The sequence below is a fragment of the Rhinoderma darwinii genome, chromosome 5 (assembly GCF_050947455.1).
Source record: "Rhinoderma darwinii isolate aRhiDar2 chromosome 5, aRhiDar2.hap1, whole genome shotgun sequence".
Classification (NCBI taxonomy): Eukaryota; Metazoa; Chordata; class Amphibia; order Anura; family Rhinodermatidae; genus Rhinoderma; species Rhinoderma darwinii.
The window spans coordinates 289,349,478-289,370,906 of record NC_134691.1 but is presented as its reverse complement, the minus strand read 5'-3'; the positions used below and the strand labels follow the sequence as shown (position 1 = coordinate 289,370,906).

Sequence of the window (21,429 nt, the reverse complement as noted above, 5' to 3'; positions counted from 1 at the left end):
AAATTTATGAATAAATCGATAACTTGATGTTACCATCCCACTGTCAATATTGTGTGTCTCTACAAACATCAGACGTCAGTACTGATTGTAATTCTGTCTGAGTATGTATGAGAGTCAGAATATGTATGGACAAAACCTTTGACAAGGGTAATGGTAACACCCAGTTGTCAATGTATTCATACATTTCCAGGATAAATAACAGAGGAATGGCACAATGCAAAGTTTTAAGAAAAGATGCTCTAGAATTGTTATTTCATGGGAGATACAATTATTTTTTTAAATAGATATCAGGGGAGCTGACAGGTCCCCTTTAAGAGTCCCTCTGATCATCTTAAATTGTAGGGAAGCATTTTTTATGGTATGAGTAGATTATTACAAAATATTGATGAGACTGTAGACAATTATTTATTTTATTTACCTTGCTGTTGAATTGCATTTACCCACTCGTCCGCCTCCTTGGGGGTTGATGCTGCAAACTGGAAAAAAAAAATGTAAAAGAAACAGACACAAATGATTTGCCAGCTAAAAACGCTAACATTCATGTCACTTCTTTATGGAAACATTAGCAATTCTTTACGTGTCTACTGATACTTTTCTTGCTAGGATGCTTCTTATAATGTACAGTTAATTTTGACAAATTTACGTAATTGGAGCAGAGGATGATGGATTTGAAACTCTGATCAGCAGCTGGCAGCTGTGCCGAAAAAAACTGCTTCTCTTCATCAATGTCAAAGCCAAAACTGATGAACGAAATTTGCCCTTGACAATTAGAAGACACCCGTGAATATCTTTAGACTGCTGGGTATAGTTTTCTTAAAAATGTTCTTGTCAGATTCCAACACATTACCTGACAAGTTAATTAAATGATTTTCAAATACAATTTCAGATATTTAAAGTGTATTAGAGCTACATTCTATATTGATGCCGAAATGATAGATCTTTGAAATGCTCCACTGACGTACGTGTTTGGTCTGATTTCTTCATACCCCTGGCGGCCACGTTGTAATTTAGCGCAAAAGGTGTTTGTATTGATAAATCTGCATTTATCTTCTGGGGAATACTACTTTTCTTTAACTTATCACTGACTACATAGAGAAAAATAAAAATTGACAGCGGTAAAACATAAAAGAAACTACAGATAGAATTGATATGTATACACCGATGTTCCCGTTTAATTTACAGTACATGAACTTTATCGGAATTTTGCTTTTCTTATTATATTCCCATATGCATCAGCACACTAGGCAGATGTGTCTGCCAGTTAGTGAGCTGTTTCAACCCAAATGTTCTTCTTCCTCCTAGACTGCTGATGTTACAGTTTTATCAATTTAATCTCTACAGAGGCATAAAAAGTCCAACCTGATAGACACGTTTATCAGGAGCGTAGATTTCAAAACAGCAATCCTTCTTTCCATCCTTGCGTAGAGTATTATTTATCCTGGCGCCGTACCCTTCTAGAGAAAATTCGCCTTTCTGCTGTTTGTCTGTCAGAGATAAAAAAAAATAGTAGCACCTGTAGTTAAATCTCTAGCGGCTGGCCATGTAAATGAAACGAGGGCCAAAGGTATTTTTGCCTGGAACGTTTAGGAAATCTCTAGAATTACATACAAATTTTATGCTGGGGATTCATGGATGTCTATACTAGCTCAGAGAGCACCAGCTGTTGCTATGTACTAATCCTATGTCAATAAGCACCATGTCACATTTTCTATTAGGCACAATTTCCAAAAATCTGCGTACCATGATATCTGATAGAAAAAAAATTTGAATCATTTCTTTGATACTCAGGGTATTTTATAACAGAAAACCTTGGCAAAACATCTGCACCATCTGTGAGGAGGATTTTAGTCAAACAAAATAATCCTTTAATATGATGCATTGATATATATCTGATGTACAGATGGGCCTAATACTGCAACGCACCAGAAAAACATGCCAAGCAGGGTCAGATGAAACTCAAGTTTCCTTACTGGTTACACTTAAAGGGTGCATGGTAGGGGTGGAGGTATAGGCACTATTAAAGTGTACTTCCTGCTATAAATATAAAGTTTTTTTTAGGGCCATAATTCTGTGCTGATTAATATCATAATATATGACAGGTATAGAGTTAAATGATAACATTGCTGCCACTAGGTGGGGCTCACTGCATTAGTACAGCTTCCATTGGACTCAATAATACACCTGTCTTCAGTAAGCTCTTACGCTCCCCCTTGTGGTGGCTGCAGGCAGACACATTTTTGAGTTTTGGAAACTAAGGATATGGAGCTCTGTATAAGAAGACTTAGCTCTGATCCCTACAAAGTCATACAGTATTACAAAGTTAGCACAGAATTTTGGCTAAAAAAGGAAATGATGTTCACAGTTGTAGTTACAGTTTAACGTATTAATCTTTTTCTTTAAAAATGCTCTCCGTTTTTTTAGTCGCAAGGCTATAAACTCTAGTCTTCCCTTTTCCTTTGTCTGAATTCCCAACCTCTGAGTTGGAAACTGGTAATGTCCAAATATGAGCACTTATGGTTCTGTAATTGTTTTATGTTTTAATATATTTTAAAGATAACCAACTTTTTTGTTGGGATTAAATATTGAATGGCACTTTGGTTCAAGAATAATGCACACAGAACATGGCTGCCAAGTTAGTGTACATAATGTTCCCAGAGAAACGCTAAGAACTATCATAGTAAAGCTGGCAACAGAAATAAGAGAACGATGGCTTGGACTATTTTATGTCTGACAGTTATCAGCTGTGAATTTACCCTAAACATGCTTGCTTGGCTTGAGTGGACATTTCTATTGTGTCTATGAAAGCAGGAGACACCTATTGCACCAAACATCTTGCACCAAATATATAATGCCACATGCGCCATTCTGATAAATTTGGTACAATTAGCACCATATTTGCCGATTCGTAAATTCATTCATTTTACAATACTATTGATAAATCTTTCTCATTGTGCCATGTTTTCCATCAAGTAAATAAAATTATGTGCAACATGCCAGTTATGGTAAATATCTCTGCATTATTTTAAAACCAATTGTCACATAGCTTCTTAAAGGTGAAATTACAATGTTAATTTAAGACCTAAAATAAGTATATAACATTATATAGAATATATAATATTGAACATACCTTTGTCACTCCCATAGTAGTAAAAGATGGAGTAACTCAGTACACACCAGCGCTTTTGCCATTCTGATGCAAAAAAACTGTGATCTGACATGGGAGAAAACAATTTTAATATTAAAACAGGTTGTTAGACTTATGGATTGCTTTTATGCAAATATCATACTATTGTACGTGTGATCAACCCTCCATGAGATCAAAATATTTTGTGAAGAAAATCTGTAATAAGCATTGGTGTGTTCATGGGCAGGAAAGAAGGACATGATTGACAACAATTGGGCACCGACAATCTTTATCAACAATACATTGATGCAGCTACATCTTGATGCCTGGGCACTTGGGGCACATGGTCAGGGTCTGCTTAGTGTCCTGGCTCCTGGGTGTTTTAGTGGAGATCACTACACTGCCCATCTCTGTTCTGATGGTGTCAAGAATAAAGTCACATAAAGTTTACGTCTGACATGATCTATGAGCTGTCATTTCCGCTGTAGACTTCTTCCAAAAACAGAGAGGTAACTGGGTGTGGTTGCTGATTGGCTACTCACACAAAGCTTCCTCTTAGATAATAACTATGAGGTGCAGGAATGTGGAAGAGGTAATACGTTTTTATTTTGGCCTGTACTGTTATAAGGTCTCTGAGAGGCACAATATGGTACGGTTATTTAGTAGTTTTATCTGAGCACTGTATATTATATATTTATTTGGGGTTCCCTAGTTAATTAAACAAAGCACTAATGTGCGTACCTCCCAACCGTCCCAGATTCAATGGGATAGTCCCGGATTCTGGGCGGTGTCCTGCTATCCCAGGCGGCTGTGGATATGTCCCGCTGTCAACTGTATCTGCGTCCTCAGGACGCAGATACAGTTGAACTCAATATTCTGCCATCAGCTCCCTGCTTCAGAATTAGTTCACAGTAGAGGAGCAGAGGGAGCTATTTCGCTCGCCAAGGACTCCCCAGGCACAGCGCTACTTTAAGCGATGTGCTCAGGGAAGCCCTTGACGTCACTGTTCATATATGGACAGTGACGTCAGTGACAGCGGCTGCCGCTGCTGATCAAGCGTAATCCCTGATGCTGATGATCTGGCCGGGAATTCTGCTCCTAGAGGAAACCCCTGAGGTCACTGTTCATATATGGACAGTGACGTCAGGGGCTCCTTCTGGAGCAGAATCCCCAGCCAGAATCGGCAATGGGGATTCCGCTCAAGGAGTCCATGTCACTCCGGTCAGCACCAAGTCCCCTTCATTGTTTAGCAGACACAGCACCAAACATTTTGTAGCAGCAGAGCCTGGTAGCTTTCTGCAGCTCAGTCCCATTCAATAGAATAGCACTAGGCTGCAATACCAGGCACAGCCACTACCAAATGTATGGCGCTGTGCCTGGTGAACAATTAAAGGGTAACTAAATGTTTGACAAACTTCTGATATGTCATGGTGACAGGTCAGAAGTTTTGATTGGTGGGGGTCCGAGCACTGAGACCCCCACCAATCACTCAAACAAAGCGTCAGAACTCAGAAGCACTCTTGTCTGTTCGGTTTATTGCGGAAATTAATGTATCAGAGTACGGGCTCAATAGAAAGTCTATGAGCCCGTACGCCGATAAAATGGCTTTCCGGAGAAAGACACGAAGCAGCTGAGTGCTCACACGAGTACTTCTTCCGCTTCGTTTTAGTGATTGGATGGGGTCTCAGTGCTCGTACCCCCACCAATCAAAACTTCTGACATGTCACTATGACATGTCAGAAGTTTGTCAAACGTTTAGTTACACTTTAAGGGGACAAGCGCTCATCAGAGCCTGGCAGGGCTCTCTCAGTCAGCTAATTGGTGGGGTTGCCAGGAGTCAGACCCTGACTGATCTGATATTGATGGTATAGACTAAGGATTTTTTTCTGTGTCCCTCTGTATAAGATAGCGCAGCACACTATGCTTTATTATACAGTAAAAAAAGAAGGTGTGACGATGCATACTGGCCCAGCATATGCCAAAAGGACACCCTTGGCCAAACGTCGGGTGTATGTGGACTTATGGATACGTCTGGCATGTGCGCCAGCACTTTTACTGCCGCATACGCCAAACATGAAAACTATATGTAAACAGTCTAATATTGTGATTTATTAGGTAATTACTATTACATTCACATGTTGTGTGTCCTATATGACGGTAGATTTATTGAATTGATGTTACATTGGTTTCTTGAGTATGGGAAACTTTAATATTTACTAATAATGTATGTAAACAATGTACAAAAATAAGGGGAGATGTCAATCACACTGAGGCTGGCGCGAGGCGCCCCTTATTAATATTATATTTTCTCAGAAACGCTGCAGCACTTTAGAACAAAACAAAGTTCACTGTTATCAGGGCACCTGTCGCTATTTCATGGTGTTGGTGGTGGTAAGGACAGCATGAATCTGCTGACAGGTTCCCTTTAAGGAAACGTTTGCGCACAGAACACTGTATAAAACACGTCCATCTGGCTTTGATATTTTAAAACATACCTTTCCTTCGCTTCTCGAGATAACCTCCCTTAGTAACTTCCAGATCCTGAGCAGCAACCGGTGGATGCAAATTTCCTAAACAATTAAAAGTGGTGATTTTCCTGTCAGTAACAATAGATATTGTACCATAAGCCGCATATATACTGTACATAAAGCAATTTCCAGAGCAGGTGGCCTATGGTGGCTGCCATGTTGTTCTCACAATGAATGTCAGTGCAGGACATTATGTTGTAGCTGCTTTTCTAATCATACAGCTGTTTTCCATAATATCAGAGCATAACCAGCTCCGCACAAACATTATGTCAGACGCTGAGGAATCCGAGGCATCTGTATGCTCCAGAAAATGAGTATCTGCCATTACCCTAAGATTTTGTGAGACCAATTTTGCATTTTCAATGGGACTATAATAACATACGTACAATTAGAAGATCTCAGTTTAGAGGTAGTATTTTCAAATAGAAGAAAAGCGTAGAATGAACTCCGCTTTTATTTTCACTGTGCTGTTTAGAAGACATGTTACATTTATTCCGAGGGTCATTATCATTATCACGATACCAAATATGTAAATTTTTGGTTTTATTACTTTTATATTTTTTTTTTAAACCTTTTTAATTGGAAAAAAGATAATATTTTTTCACTTGTTTGTTTTCTTTTACACATTATATTATACTTTTCTACTTTCATTTTTGTCCCACTAGCGGACTTTCACCAATCATTTTGTTGCATAAGACATAAGGCATTGAAATATCTCCGTATTCCAATATTCAACTTAGATATATAGATTACAGGTGGATCCTGTGTGTCAGAGACACGCAGGACCCGCTTTTACTGCACCCGTCAGTCCCGCGGACCTGACGAAAGCAGGAATTAGCAAAAGATACAGCTGCTGTGAATAGAGAATACAGAGCAGCTGTATCTCAAAAAGCAAAACAAATTTTTTATAAAAACTAATTATAAAGTTGCACCAATCACACTGGCTGACGTTTTTATTAAAAAAAATATATATTCAAGGGTTTACATAGCCCTTAATTCCTTACGGTTTTCAAGATTTCTGCTTGTTGTTATTCAGTAGGAACATTCATTGTTTACCTCCAGTTGATAAAATTCTGTCCATGGTCATGTGATGGACACACAGGTGCACGGCTCGTTAGAATGACAGTATGTGTATCAGAGTTGTGCCTTCTAATGATCCCAGCACCATCACCAATGTGTCCATCACATGATCATGGACAGAATTGTATCCACTGGAAGTAAACAATGAATGTTCCGAATGTTCCTACTGAATAACAAGCAGAGATCTTGAAAACTGTGAGAAATTAATACAGAAAATATATTGGAAAATTGTCTAACTTTTAATTATACAAAAAATAACAATAATTTGCTGAAACTGGACAACCCATTTCAGCCTTTGGCTGCCATAGCAAAGAATCGGTACCACGCAATCAAATCACAGGGGGCACCAATGGGATGACAAAGGGAGCCCCTCTCTTTGTTTATCACTCATAAAGTGACACTCCAGCAAATTTTTATATTGTGGACCCCGGTTTGTAAAGTACACCTGGTAAAAGGTAGGGCAGGCCATTCTCTTACCGGGCGCTTTGTTTCAGAAATATCCCAAGCAGAATTATAACACGTGACCGGCCGATTCCTACAGCGTCTGATGTGTGGAGCGGAAGTCTCTTTCACTATGCATTCCTATGAGACGCTCAATGTGAGTCTCATAGGAATGCATAGTGAAAGACTTCCGAGATATTTCTCCAACATTGTGCCAGGTAAGATGATGGCCTGCCCTACCTTTTACCGAGTGTACTTTACAAACGGGGGCCACAAGATAAAACATTTGGAGTGTCTCTTTAAAGTGGCCATACACTAGTGATTTTGATTGGAGAAGATTTAGAGAATTGTGGTCCCTCAATCAGCCATTACTCGTGCACCGGAAGATCATGTTCGACAATAACCAATCCCCAAATTCTATCTGGGACTCAATCTGACGTGTTGGAGTTGTTTAGACTGTACAGAAATGTTTGTTTCTTATAACTGATTATATGTAAAGAGCCAACAAACTAAGTCATGAAATGGGCGTTAGATGAAACACCCACTGGAAGTGTATCTTAGTGCACTTCTTGAATATATCATTGGCTTAGAGGTAAGGCTTCATGGGCAGATTTCTGCCCTTAATTATTGGCGAACAAAAATATAACAATTGAATTAGGCCGATGCTTACTGTCTGGGGATGAACGATCGTTGTTACGATCGTTCGGTCTCTATCAGTTTGCATCATTGCTCATTTGTCGCCTGATCGCTGCCCTACACAAGCTAATAACTGGCTGAACAAGCGTTTTCAGGAACACTCATTCCCGATTACGGGCCCATGTAAATGGGCCTTAAGAAAAAGCCTGTTGAAACAATTGAGTTCACATTCGAGAGAGGGTTCACAGATGAATGTCCTCTAACAAAATACCATAAGAAATTGTATGCAGATATCGTTCTACATCTGTTTAGTGAGAAATTGTTTCATGTCTTTTACCATTGTCTGTTTTGCTAATCGTTGCCGATAGACATACAAATGAGACGTTTGCGATCGCTCGGTCATTCAAAGTCACTGTTTGATGACCTTTATACGCTGTTAGGGGTTTAACGGGCCAGATAGAAGTAAGTGGGGATTTAAATGTTCACAAAGGCTCCAGTAACTAATAGAGAAATGTCATCAGAATCTCTCAATAGCCTCAGTCTAATGTACATTTCTGCTGGTAGGGCTCCTTTAGGCTGCATTTAGACATAGTGGAATTGCAGTGGATTTTCAATGCAGATTCCATACTGAAAATCCACGGCAAATTACAGTACAATATATGTGGATAGGGTTTCTAAAATGGAGCGGAAAAAATATGCAAGGAAATCAGAGCACGCTGCAGATTTTCAAACCTGCGACATGTTCTTTCTTTTGCAGAAATGCTGTGGATTTTCATTGCGGATTTCACCTTCTGCATTATAGGGGAATATCCGTGACAGAAAAAAATCTGCTGCTGGATAGTATATAAATATAATTTACAAGTTGTCAATAAACAAGATGGCATGGCACTGAAAACCTGTGTGATGATAAATATGACAAGACCTCTTGTATAGACCGCGCTGTGAAAAACCGGCCGGTACTTTATCTCCCTGACGTACAGCTTAAATCATGATGTAACAAATAGTACTTGACTTTGTGGAAATGTTTAAAAATGTATTCACAAAATGACAGCTAGACGGGAAGAAAATAGACGAGAGGTTCAGCAAGGTCCACGGGACACATCATCTAAATTAGCCTTATTACCAGAAGCTGCAGCAGTAAAATAAGAAATACAATGAAAACATCGTAATTCAAGGACTATTTTTTAAATCTGTGAGACAGTAGCAGCAAAATGAGCATCCTAGAGATTCATCTTTCTCAATAACCTGTGCCAAGAATGAGAAAGAGCACTCGGCTAAAGGGTCCATCAGATATTTTGAATATCGCGCTGACTAAATTTCCGTCAAGTGGTGGCGGACATTCTCTGACATTTCCTGCTTTTAACACTGCACAAACGTATCTTCAATGTTAAAAGATAACAATACCATATCATTGTCTTTGTTAACAGCAGAGATGCCCTTTTGGTGACAAGTGTCAGCGTTGTTTTTCTCTCATTTTCTTCTTATTGTGATGGAGCGGCTAATACACCAAAAGGTTGGAAAATTAATATACCCATATGTAATGGAATTTCTATGGCCAAATAGGCTATTACAGATATAATTGACAGCAAATTAACTCAATGTGTGGAATCCAGAAAAACATTAGTTCTGGTCTGCCCATGTGTACACAGAGTAGTAGGATAAATAATGCTATTATGCCGTTATTACCCATCTTTAATACCAGGCCACATCCAGGTAATCCAGACCACTAGGTCTCCATTAAATATATCAAATTGCCGTAATTTCTGTATGGTCGCATATGACATTTTCATTCTTATGATGATCTCATCAACATCCACATTTACAGTTTCATAGTTATTCACGTTCCGTCATGACCTAACTCCATGGGGTTTAAACATTTCAGCTTTTTTATTAGACACATTAAAATAATTTTCTGCTAAATATTTGTATTCCTTATGAATTAACAATGCTGGAGCAGCTTTTCTTAGATCTCTTGGTTGTGCCGTTCCTATGTTATTCCTCTTGGAAATCTATGAATATATTGCCAACTAAGTATTACCATTCCTCATAGCAGTACGGTGTGTCCCTACACAATCTGACTCTGTCAGCACTGATTGAGAAAGTGGTAACACCCAGTTGTCAATTTTTTCATACATTTCCATGAGGAGTAGCAGAGGGACAACACAATGAGGAGTTCTAAGAAACAGTAGTAAAGAATTGTTAATTTGAGGGAATACAAGTATTTATGAAATTACACTTGTCAGGAGAGGTGACAAGTCTTCTTTGAAGAGAACCTGTCACTAGGTGATACAAGTTGAACTGGTTTAATGACCTGAATTGCGCTGTCTCCCTGATTCCAGTGTTTTTTGTTTTTTCCCCCGTTCCAGAGATATAACCCATTGTTGTGTTGGCTCCCTATATGCTAATTTGCTGTAGTTGGCCAACAGAACATGAACTACCCTGAATTTACCTCGTGCTGATTGGTCAGCATCAGAGGAAGGGTAGCTAGCTCCACCCCATTGGCTAACTACAGCAAATTGGCATATATAAAGCCAACACAACAGTTGGCCATATTTGTGGAACAGGAGGGGGGGGGGGGGATTCAAGAAAGTAAACAAAAACAGCACTGGAATTAGGGAGACAGCGTTATTCAGGCCATTAAACCAGTTCAACTTACATCACCTAGAGTCAGTGCTCTTTAAGCTACTTGCGGTGGTTCGTGATTTTGCTACAATTTGGCACCTCGATCCAAATCATGCCAAATTAATGGAATTCAAATATCTAATACATATATATTCTGATTTTTATACATACAATATTTATACACATAGCATATACATACATGTCAAAAAAAATCTCTCTATATAAATTATCTAAAAGAGAAAGATCTGAGCATCTGACAGTGTAAATTCTGCAAGTGATGCAAAATTTGTCATGGTCTAACAGAACATTAAATATTATAGATGTTTCTCAATATAACTCCGTAACACACACACACAAAATTTTGAACTTTTACCTACCTGCCAGGTGTATTTGAGAACAGATACAAAATTGTATACTGTACCTCATAAGCAAAATTGATAATTTTCTAAATTTCTTGGAATAAAGCATACCTATTGTTACAAACCATATTACAGGCAACTGTAGATGTATATTGATAGTAGTGAAACCAAAAATTTTGTAATTCCTTGGAGCATTTTATTTTTAATTGTTTTTAAATTGTTTTTCTTTGTTATGTATTACTCTTTTTCCAAATAATAAATCATTATTTTTAATAACTGATTTATTGTGAGTGTGCACATGTTTTTGTATTGTGTTGCTGTTCCATATATTGCTAGTGAGAGTTTTGTCACATGTGTAGCACTACCAGGCCCATAGACCCTGATGCAAAAGTTCTTCTTGGGCCCCCCCAAACGTCTCATGGCCGACAGCCCGCAGCTTACAGCTTACAGCTGCATCACTGGGTCTCCTAAGTGACCCACTGATGCAGCACTAGCAGCCAGGGGCATCACTAATGTCTTGAAACGTCAGGGGAAATAGCCCCGATACATATGTCCCCCCAAATGTGTGTGCGTGTATGTGTGTGTATATGTGTATGTATATGTATATGTGTGTGTGTATATATGTGAGACAGCATATCTATAGCACTCTGACCCTATAGCTATGGATAGGATTAGATACAGTGGCTCAGCAGACAGTATCACATATGATGGGCTTAGATATAGCGCCCAGCTCGCTGACATTGCGGGTCCAGCGCTGGACCAAGAAAGGTAAGAAAAATAATTGTTTTGCTCTTTTATGTATTACTAATTATTTTTATGTTTGTGTTTTTTTACAGGTTCGGTTGTTGGACTACGTCGGATTCGAGAACTACTTGATGACGGCTTTTTTTATTCTCAATAAAATGGTTAACGAGGGTTGTGTGGGGTTTCTTATTTCAATAAAATATTTTTTCTATGTCCTTGTATTTTTTTAAACTTTATTACTACCGCCTTAGTAATGGCCGCTGGCTGATTGACAATGTCTATTACTAAAGCAGGGCTTAATGTTAGCCGATGAAGATGCTAACACTAACCCCCATTATTACCCCTGTACCCACCGCCACCAGGGGTACCGGGAAGAGTCGGGTACGATCCAGTACCCGACCATCTGGAGTGATGGTTGGGCACTGGGGCGGCCGCTGGCTAATATTATTAGGCTGGGAAAAGTCAGAAACAGTGTTTCTTCCCACCCTGGTAATGCGAGGCTGCTGCTGTGTTGTATCTGGCTTGTTATGAAAAATGGAGAACCCCTCATCGTTCTTTCCAATTATTATATATATATTTTTTTAAATGACGTGGGGTCCCCCCATTTTTCATAACCAGGCAGATACAACATAGCAGCACCAGGCTACCATTACCAGGGTGGGAAGGGCCGCTGTTTCTGGCCTTTCCCGGCCTGATAGTACCAGCCTGCGGCCGCCCCGGTACCCGACCATCACTACAGATGGTCTGGTACTGGATCATACCCGGCTCTTCTCGGCACTCCTGTTGGCGGTGGGTATCGGGGTAATAATGGAGGTTAGTGTTGGCCTCTGCACTGGCTAACACTAAGCCCTGCCTTAGTAATGGACGCTGTCTATCAACCAGTGGCCATTACTAAGGTGGTGGAAATAAAGTTTAAAAAAAATACAGACATAGAAAAAATACTTTATTGAAATTAAAAAAAACACAACCCTCGATAACTATTTTATTGATAATAAAAAAAGCCATAATCGAAATGGTCCTCAAATCCAAAGTAGTCCTCGAATCCGACGTAGTCCAACAACTGAACATGTAAAAAACACTAAAAAAACCATTGGTAACACATGTGGTAGACTTAGATACAGGGCCCATGTGCATGTGTAATACTATTTGTTGGACCCTGTATCTAAACCTACCACACGGTAGGCTTAGCTACAGGGCCCCAGCAGACAGTAATCTTATACTGTATAAGATTACTGTCTGCTGGAACCTTGTATCTAAGCCTACTATGTGGTAGGTTTAAATACAAGGCCCATCAGACAGGATCACACATGGGCCATCTATCTAATCTTACCATGTGGTCATAGTAAGATGCTTAGATACAGGGCCCCAGCAGACAGCAATATTATACAGTATAAGATTACTGTCTGCTGGGGCCCTGTAGCTAAGCCTACCGTGTGGTAGGTTTAGATACAGGGCCCATCAGACAGGATAACACGTGGACCTTGGATCTAAGCCTACCATGTTGTTGGCTTAGATACGGGGCACAGCAGACAGGATCGCACAATGTGTCATCCTGTCTTATGGGCCCTGTATTTAAACCTAGCACATGGTAGGCTTAAATGGGTTGTCCAGTCCCTAAACATTGATGGCCTATCCTCAGGATCAGCTGTTTTGAAGGGGGTGCAGCGCTAGTACGAGTTATGCTTCCTTTTCATTTACCTTACTTGCTTACACTCACAGCGTGAAGGGGAAGCACTCGTACAAGCGCTGCAGCCCCTTCATAACAGCTGATTGGCGGGGTTCCCGGGAGTCGGACCCCGACCTATCAGCTCCAGCAGACAGTGATATTAAACTTACCCTCCTCTTCGGCCACAGTGGAGGTCCTAACTCCATCCAGGGTCGGGAAGTTGTGCACGGTGCACATCGTCATGACGTCAAGACCTCCGCTGCACTCCGGAACGAGGAGGGTAAGTACTGTCAGTTACTATAGTTACTATAGTAACAGGGGCCCGTGTAGTTTATTACATAGGCCCCAGTTACTATAGAAACTTTTTATTGATGTGGTGCGGGGGGCCGCAGGCCCCTATGGCCTCGGTGCAATTGCGACAGCTGCAACCCCTATAGTTACGCCACTGAGAACTACATTTTGTATTAGCTGCGTATGCCTTTTTTCTTTGTTACAGCAATGTTGGATCTATCCATATTTTGGGTCTTTTTTCTTTCATCTATTGGTTTCCGCAACTTTACATTTTCTCTCTCCCTACTTGCTGTGTAGGTGGACCCCTGAGCAAGATGTCAGATGTCCTCCGCACTGATATTTCCGCTTCCCTCCCGTTCAATTTTTACTAAAACAATAAATTGAGCTGATTTCACATGAATGTCTTAATCAGTATTTCATCCATTTTTTTTCTGTCCGTAATACGGAGCTAATGTTAATCAATGAGGCTATTCACATGGATGCATAAAATATGAGTGTATTTTAAAACGCAGCATACACTACTTTGACTGCCTATTGAAGTCTATCGTGGTTAAAATACAGATACATCCATATTTGGTCCGTATATGATCTGTATTGCATCTGTATGTCATTTGTATTGCGTCTGTTTTTCTGAGGGGCTGTCTTATCTTATTCAATAATATCTCTAGAAGGATCTGTTATACTGATGCAATACTGATGAAATACTGATGACATACTGATGCAATATAATTCCTAATATGTCCGTTTTACAGATCCACATTAGGCAACTTTCTCATGGCAGTATCTTGGTCAGTATTTTGCATCAGTATTTGAAAGTCAAAACCAGGAATGCAAAATAACCAGAAAAAGTATAATGGAAAGATTTGTTCCTCTTAAATGTCTTGGTCCCACTCCTGGTTTTGGCTCCCAAATACTGATGCAAAATATTGACCTAAATACTGCCGTGTGCATGAGGCCTTATGGAGGTTTACAAATACGCTTGTGTAAAACAAGCCTTAGGCCCTATTCAGACGACAGGTATAATCGGCCGTGAGATGGCCCGGGAAAAAGAGGACATGTCCTATTTTTTCCCGTTTTCCAGGATCCCTCGATAGACTCAAGTCTTTGAGGGATCTGTGAAAACGGGTCCCGCACAGGTGCAAATCGACCGTAAAACCGGCCATTTTTCACGCCTGATTTGACACCCAGTCATGTAAATAAAACCTTAGGCCTCTTTCACATGGCAGTATTAGAGGTCAGTATTTTGCATCAGTATTTGGAAGCCAAAACCAGGAGTGGAACCTACAAAGAGGAAAAGTATAATGAAAAGATATGCAATCCTTCAATGTTTTGTAACCACTCCTGGTTTGGGCTCCTAAGTACTAATGCAAATTACTCACCAAAATACTGCCGTGTGAAAGTGGCCTTAGAAGCTGCAGCTGCATCCCCTCCTCCCCCTTCTTCAATTTCTTTTATTTAATGTTTATGCCACAATTTTTTTTTAGGTAGTGAGCAGGTTTGTGAACATTTACAGAAAGTCTGCAAGCGTGGAAAGGGGTACTACAGGCTGCTGGAAGGTGAGGAAGATGCCACTTTCTACTTATAAGATATATTACAAAGTTTTTATGTAAAACAAAAAAACAACACATTACTCACCTATTAAATCCCCCGCTGCTTCAGCGCTGATGCTCCCATGGTTCACTGCCAGTCTTTGATTACATGTTCAATCACTGGCCGCAGCGGTGATGCCAGTAAATACAACACATGACCACTAAGGCGTATAATTGGCTGCATGTTTTTTTTCCTGTTTTTTGATAACTCCATCCACGCTATTATATTGTAACTTGCCATGGATGTACGTGCATTTGATTGTGGCCTAATTAAAATTAAAGGAGGTAAAAACTACTTTTAGGGTGGCTTCACACATGTTTTGAGGAAAATGAAAAGTTTTTTTGTGGCGTTCTTCTTGGTGTATCTTCAACACTTTTTCTGCAGCAAAAAATGCTGTGCCAGATGTTAGCTGGAAGCCAATGGGGAAATATAGAAAGGAATACAAACATTAAGTTTTTTTTAGGTGGCGTTTTTTTCTCTTTTGTCTAGCGTCTTTTGGCTCAGTGGCATTTTTTCAAAGTTGCAGCAGCATGGCTTTGGCGTTTTATCAAGAATTTGGTGGCATTTTTCTCCTATAGACCTCCATAGCTCTTTGTAGCAATGTGTGTTTAGTTTTTTAATGGCATTTTTGGTGAAGTTTTTTAGAATTTATCACGTGTTGGAAAGAGGAATCTTTGCATCACATGATCTTTAAATCACATTCACATGATCTTTAAATCACATTATTAGCAATGTAAAAAATATCACCTAAAAAAAAAAAGCACTATAAGGCCGGATTCACACAAACATGTGCATTTTGCGCGCGCAAGAAATAAGCCCTCACATCACTCTATTGATGGAAAAATAAAAAAGTTATGGCTCTTGGAAGGAGGGGAGTGAATTTCTAAAATAAGAATGCAAAAAATGGATCAGTCCTGAAAGGGTTAATTCATTTCTAATGAAAAAACGTATGACCACATATGGGGTATTTCCGTACTCGGGAGAAGTTTGTTTTTTTTCCTCCTTTATCCCTTGAGAAAATGCAAAATTTTAGTGTAAAAAATGTTGATATTAATTTTCGCGCCCTAATTCTAATAAACTCTGCAAAAGACCCGTGGGGTCTAAATGCTCACTATACCCCTAGAAAAATTCCTGGAAGGTTTTTCCAAATTGGGGTCACTTTTGGTGGGTTTCCACTGTTTTGGTCCCTCCAGTGCATTGCAAATGCGACATTGCACCGAAAACCATTCCAGCAAAATCAGAAATCCAAAATCCAAATGGCGCTCCTTCCCTTCTGAGCCCTGCTGTGGTCCAAACAGCAGTTTATTACCACATATGGGGTATTGTTGTAATCGGGAGACATTGCTTTACAAATGTTGGGGTGCATTTTCTTCGTTATTCCTTGTAAATATTAAACATTTCTATGTTGTTTAAGAAAAAAAGTAGATTTTAATTTTTACAGACGAATTCCAATATATTTAGTGAAAAACCTGTGCGGTCAAAATGCTAACTATACCCCTAGATAAATACCTTAAGGGGTCTAGTTTTCTAAATGGGGTCATTTTTTATGAAAAGTGAAATTACATTTTTTTTCACCTGCTATGCATTAAATTTAGAAAAAAACTGTGGTGTCAAAATACTTACTATACCCCTAGATAAATACCTTAAGGGGTCTAGTTTTCTAAAGGGTCATTTATGGGGAGTTTCTATCGTTCTGGCAGCTCAAGGCCTCTTCAAATGTACAGTGAGGCCTAAAACATTTGCAAGCAAAATATGAGTCCTGAAAGCCTCCGGGTGCTCCCTTCTTTTTGGGCCCTGCCGTGTGTCCAGGCAACGCATTAGGGCCACAATGTGGGTATTTTTTAAAACAGGAGAAACAGGGTGATAGATTTTGTGGTGTGTTTCTTCATTTTCATGTTCGCTTTACAAAGAAATCGGTCTTCAAACTGATACTTTTATGAAAAAAGTTACATTTTTTTTTTCACCTTTTATGTATTAAATTTAGCAAAAAACTGTGGGGTCAAAATACTTACTATACCCCTAAATAAATACCTTATGGGGTCTAGTTTTCTAAATGGGGTCATTTGTGGGGGTTTCCATCATTCTGAGACCTATGAGCCTCTGAAAACCTGGCTTGGTGCAGGAAAATAAAATGTACTTCAAAATTTATAAAATTATTAATCAATTTGTAAGTGCTCTAAATTGCTGAAAATGTATTTTATTTTTTCAAAAGGGCTGCCAAAATAGAGTAAAGAGATGGAAATATATATTTCATTAAAAAAAATTGTACAGTATATGTGTACATATGTGACATATTGCAGTTAAAAATAGGGAATAATGTTAATTTTTACAACATTTCTTACATTTTTCTATTTTTTCATTAATTTCCGCAAATTGTATCAGCCTACTTTTACCACTAAAATAAAGTACAACATGTGACGAAAAAACAATGTCAGAATTACTTGGATATTCAAAACTTTCACAGAGTTATTCTCTGATAAAGTCAGACATACCAGATTTGACAAATCTGGCTTGGTCATTAAGGTCCAAACTAGCTTGGTCATTAAGGGGTTAAAGATAAATGCTTGTTCTGTAGAAAATACTTGGTATACTAAAACTGACAATGTGCTCTATTTAAAGGGGCTGTCTCATTTGGATAACCGCTGTCCATATGCCATATTTCGGAAGAATGAATGAAACAGAACATTCTCAAAGTAAGCATTTTCTTTAATTTAATAGAATTTAGCATAATAAATGTTTCAGGAATAACACAACCTTCAGTACAGAGATACCAGTACTGCTTTTGATCTTTAGTGTATGAGGGTACCATCGAACTGTGGGGGGAAGTAACTTATCACTTCACTGGATACATAAATTATTGCTCATTGAAATAAAATATTTAGACATTATGACAAAATAAGATTTACAGAAACCACAGCTCTTATTTGCAGTAATTTAAACATCCCCCCCCCCCCTCCAATGTCTGGGTATTAAAGGACGGAGTCCAAGTCGAGAGCAGATACAAATACTGATGCAAAATATGCAAAATACTGACCTAAATCATGTCGTCTGAATGTAGCCTTCTAAGCAATAATACTAACAGCCCTAGAAGTTCAAGAAACTTTGAAATATAGATTTTGTTGCAGAAATTTTCTGCGACTGAAAATAAGTTCCATTCATCTAAATGGAACTTCTAGAGACTCATGGAACTTCTGAAGAAACAACCCCATTCAGATGAATGGAAGTGATTTTCAGTCACAGAAATTTCTGCAGCAAAATCTGCCGCGTTTCGCTGCACCCTTTGTACCCACAGTACTTTACACCAATATTTTATGCCAAAGAATTGCATACGCCATTAATACATTTTGTTCACTTTACCCACATTCCCTTTTTTATTCAGACAAACTGTTGAGGATAATACAAAAAGTGTCTAAAACACTTTTTGGCACAATTTGCCAGAATTCGGGTGCATTTTGCTTAGTTTTTCTTATGAAAAACTTATGTTTTTCTTTTGACTACCAGCAACCATCTGGTGAAGATTTTTGCTACAATTTTTTTTACTACAGATTTTTGCTGCAATTGAGACCTATTCCTTTTTTTTCTATCCTAAATTTATATTAGTCCGATCTCATTGCTTAGTCATTCATAGTCTCACCAATTATCACTCCGTTCACTCCACTCGTTATCGGCCATACAGGCTGATTTATAGAGACATCTATATCCACCTTTATCTATCTATACTGCCCTTCTAAGCATTATCCACTCTAGATGTACAATGAGTTAGCTTAAAATAAAGCAGCAGGTGGTGTTTCAGATGGTGGTAGGACAGTTCTGGTGGTGCCATGCACTGAGGGCTCACAAAGAGGCACAATCCTTTTTACTTTGATAACTTGGATAACTGCATATACTCATAAAAATGACAGGGGTGTTTATACAGCTCTTAGTAGAGTCCTGTTAAGCAAACTAGGACACCATGTAAGAAGAAAGCACTATACAGTTGAATAGATCTGTGCCCACATCAAAGACTCTACAAGGCAGTAGGATGGTCAGCAGCCGCTAATAGAAATATTAACTACTAGTGGAAATTTTTATGTCATTTTATTCTTGGCCTTACTGCTGTAGCTTGTAAAGAGTAGCTCAGTGTTTAGCCTATTTCTACTGTCCTTGCATGGATCTCTTCGCCGACAGTGTGCACCGGAAACCGCGCATTAACAGTACGTCCTCGTGCGCTAAGACACTGGCCAGCAGGACGTACAGTTGCATCACGGTGCGCCAATGGTTAATTATTAAATTCAGGTGTTTCATTCAGTCCCATTGCCACAGGTGTATAAAATCCAGCACCTAGTCATGCTGTAATGGCAGGAAGGAGGTGAAGGGAACAAGTGAGCCCTAATCTACCCACCGCCCTGTCCCTGCCTACTTGCAACGACCCGCCATAGGCGACGGGGTACAACTTGGCGGCGGTCCCTACGCTGTCTAAGTGCAAGGGAGACAAACAGGGAACACGCAAGGGAATACAGTAGCCCACGGAACGCCGCGAGGAAACGGAGCGGTGAATGAGCCAATCAGGATCAGGAAGTAGTGGAGTATACAAACGGGAGCACGGAGCAGAAGCAAGCCAGGGGCAGAGCAACGCAGGATAAACGGAACTGAAGCAAGGCAGAAGCACGGCAGAAGCAGGCTGGAGCAAGGCAGCAGTGGGGCCAGGAATCCAAGAAGAATAACAAGCAAGGAGGAAGAGAAAACGGCAGGTATAAATGGACAGGGGGCGGAGCTAACTCTGACTGACCAGGCCGCGATAGGCTCTCCCACTCCTGAGCCTGCCACCCTGATTGGTGGGAGCAGGTGTCAGTCTCAGAGGTCTGGCCTCAGGTGTCGACTGATTAATCCTGGGAGTATACCCAGATGTAGTGCCTGGCAGATCCTTTACAGTACTCCCCATTTTATGAGGGGCCACCGGACCCTTACTAAGAGGACCCGGTTTAGTGGGGAAGAGAAGGTGGAACCTCCTTATCAATACCCCAGCGTGAAAATCTCGAGCAGGTACCCAAGTCCTCTCCTCCGGCCCGTATCCTCTCCAATGGACCAGGTACTGGAGGGAGCCCTGGATCATCCTACTGTCCACAATCTTGGCCACCTCGAATTCCACCCCCTCAGGGGTGAGAACGGGAACAGGAGGTTTCCTCGAGGGGGACCAGGACGGGGAGCAGCGTTTCAGGAGGGAGGCATGGAAGACGTCGTGTATGCGAAAGGATGGGGGCAGCTCCAGACGGAAGGATACAGGGTTGAGGACTTCAATGACCTTATAAGGTCCAATAAATCGGGGAGCAAACTTCCTGGACGGGACCTTAAGGCGCAAGTTCCTCGACGACAACCACACCAGATCCCCGACGACAAACCGGGGGTTAGCAGAACGTCTACAATCAGCCTGAATCTTTTGTACGCTCTGGGACGCCTCTAGGTTCTTCTGAACCTGGGCCCAGACTGTGCACAGTTCCCGATGAACGTCCTCTACCTCGGGATTATTGGAACAACCAGGGGAAATGGAGGAGAACCTAGGATTAAACCCGAAATTACAGAAAAACGGGGAGACCCCTGACGAGTTACTGACCCGGTTATTCAGGGAAAATTCGGCGAGGGGAAGGAATGAGACCCAATCAAATTGACAGTCAGAAATGAAACACCTTAAATATTGTTCCAGGGATTGGTTAGTCCTTTCCGTTTGGCCATTAGTTTCGGGATGGAAGGCGGAGGAGAAGGATAGATCAATCTCCAACTTTTTACAAAAAGCTCTCCAAAATAAGGAAACAAATTGTACCCCTCTGTCCGAAACTATATTGACCGGGGCCCCGTGGAGACGCAGAATGTGTTTCACAAACAAAGAAGCTAACGTCTTGGCGTTAGGTCGTTTCTTAAGGGGCACAAAGTGGCACATCTTGCTGAAGCGGTCTACTACCACCCACACCACCGACTTGCCCTGAGATGGAGGCAAATAGGTGATAAAATCCATGGAGATATGGGTCCAAGGTCTCTGGGGAATGGGCAAGGAACGTAGTAAGCCCGCAGGTCGGGACCTAGGGGTCTTGGACCTAGCACAGACCTCACAAGCGGCGACGTAAGCCCTAACGTCTTTAGGCAACCCAGGCCACCAATAGTTTCTGGTAATGAGGAGTTTGGTACCCAAGATGCCAGGATGACCAGATAGAGCGGAGTCATGGTTTTCCCTGAGTACCCTTAGCCGGTATTGCAGGGGGACAAACAGTTTGTCCCCAGGGAGGTTCCCGGGAGCTGAACCTTGATCAGCCGCGATGTCAGAGGCTAAGTCAGAATCAGTGGCAGAAACAATTATACCAGGGGGTAAAATACAAG

The 21,429-nt window shown here is 40.4% G+C and overlaps 1 protein-coding gene across 1 annotated transcript in view; it reads right to left on the bottom strand.

The window, feature by feature from the left end:
- Positions 1–21,429, bottom strand: part of SKAP2 (src kinase associated phosphoprotein 2) — a 226,835-nt gene that overhangs the window by 83,903 nt on the left and 121,503 nt on the right. Inside the window, exons 5-8 of the mRNA XM_075827261.1 lie at positions 5,620–5,694; positions 3,128–3,211; positions 1,360–1,484; positions 419–476 (exon numbers count right to left, since the gene is read on the bottom strand). Coding sequence (XP_075683376.1) covers positions 419–476; positions 1,360–1,484; positions 3,128–3,211; positions 5,620–5,694 — 342 coding nt within the window. The remainder of the gene's footprint in view (positions 1–418; positions 477–1,359; positions 1,485–3,127; positions 3,212–5,619; positions 5,695–21,429) is intronic.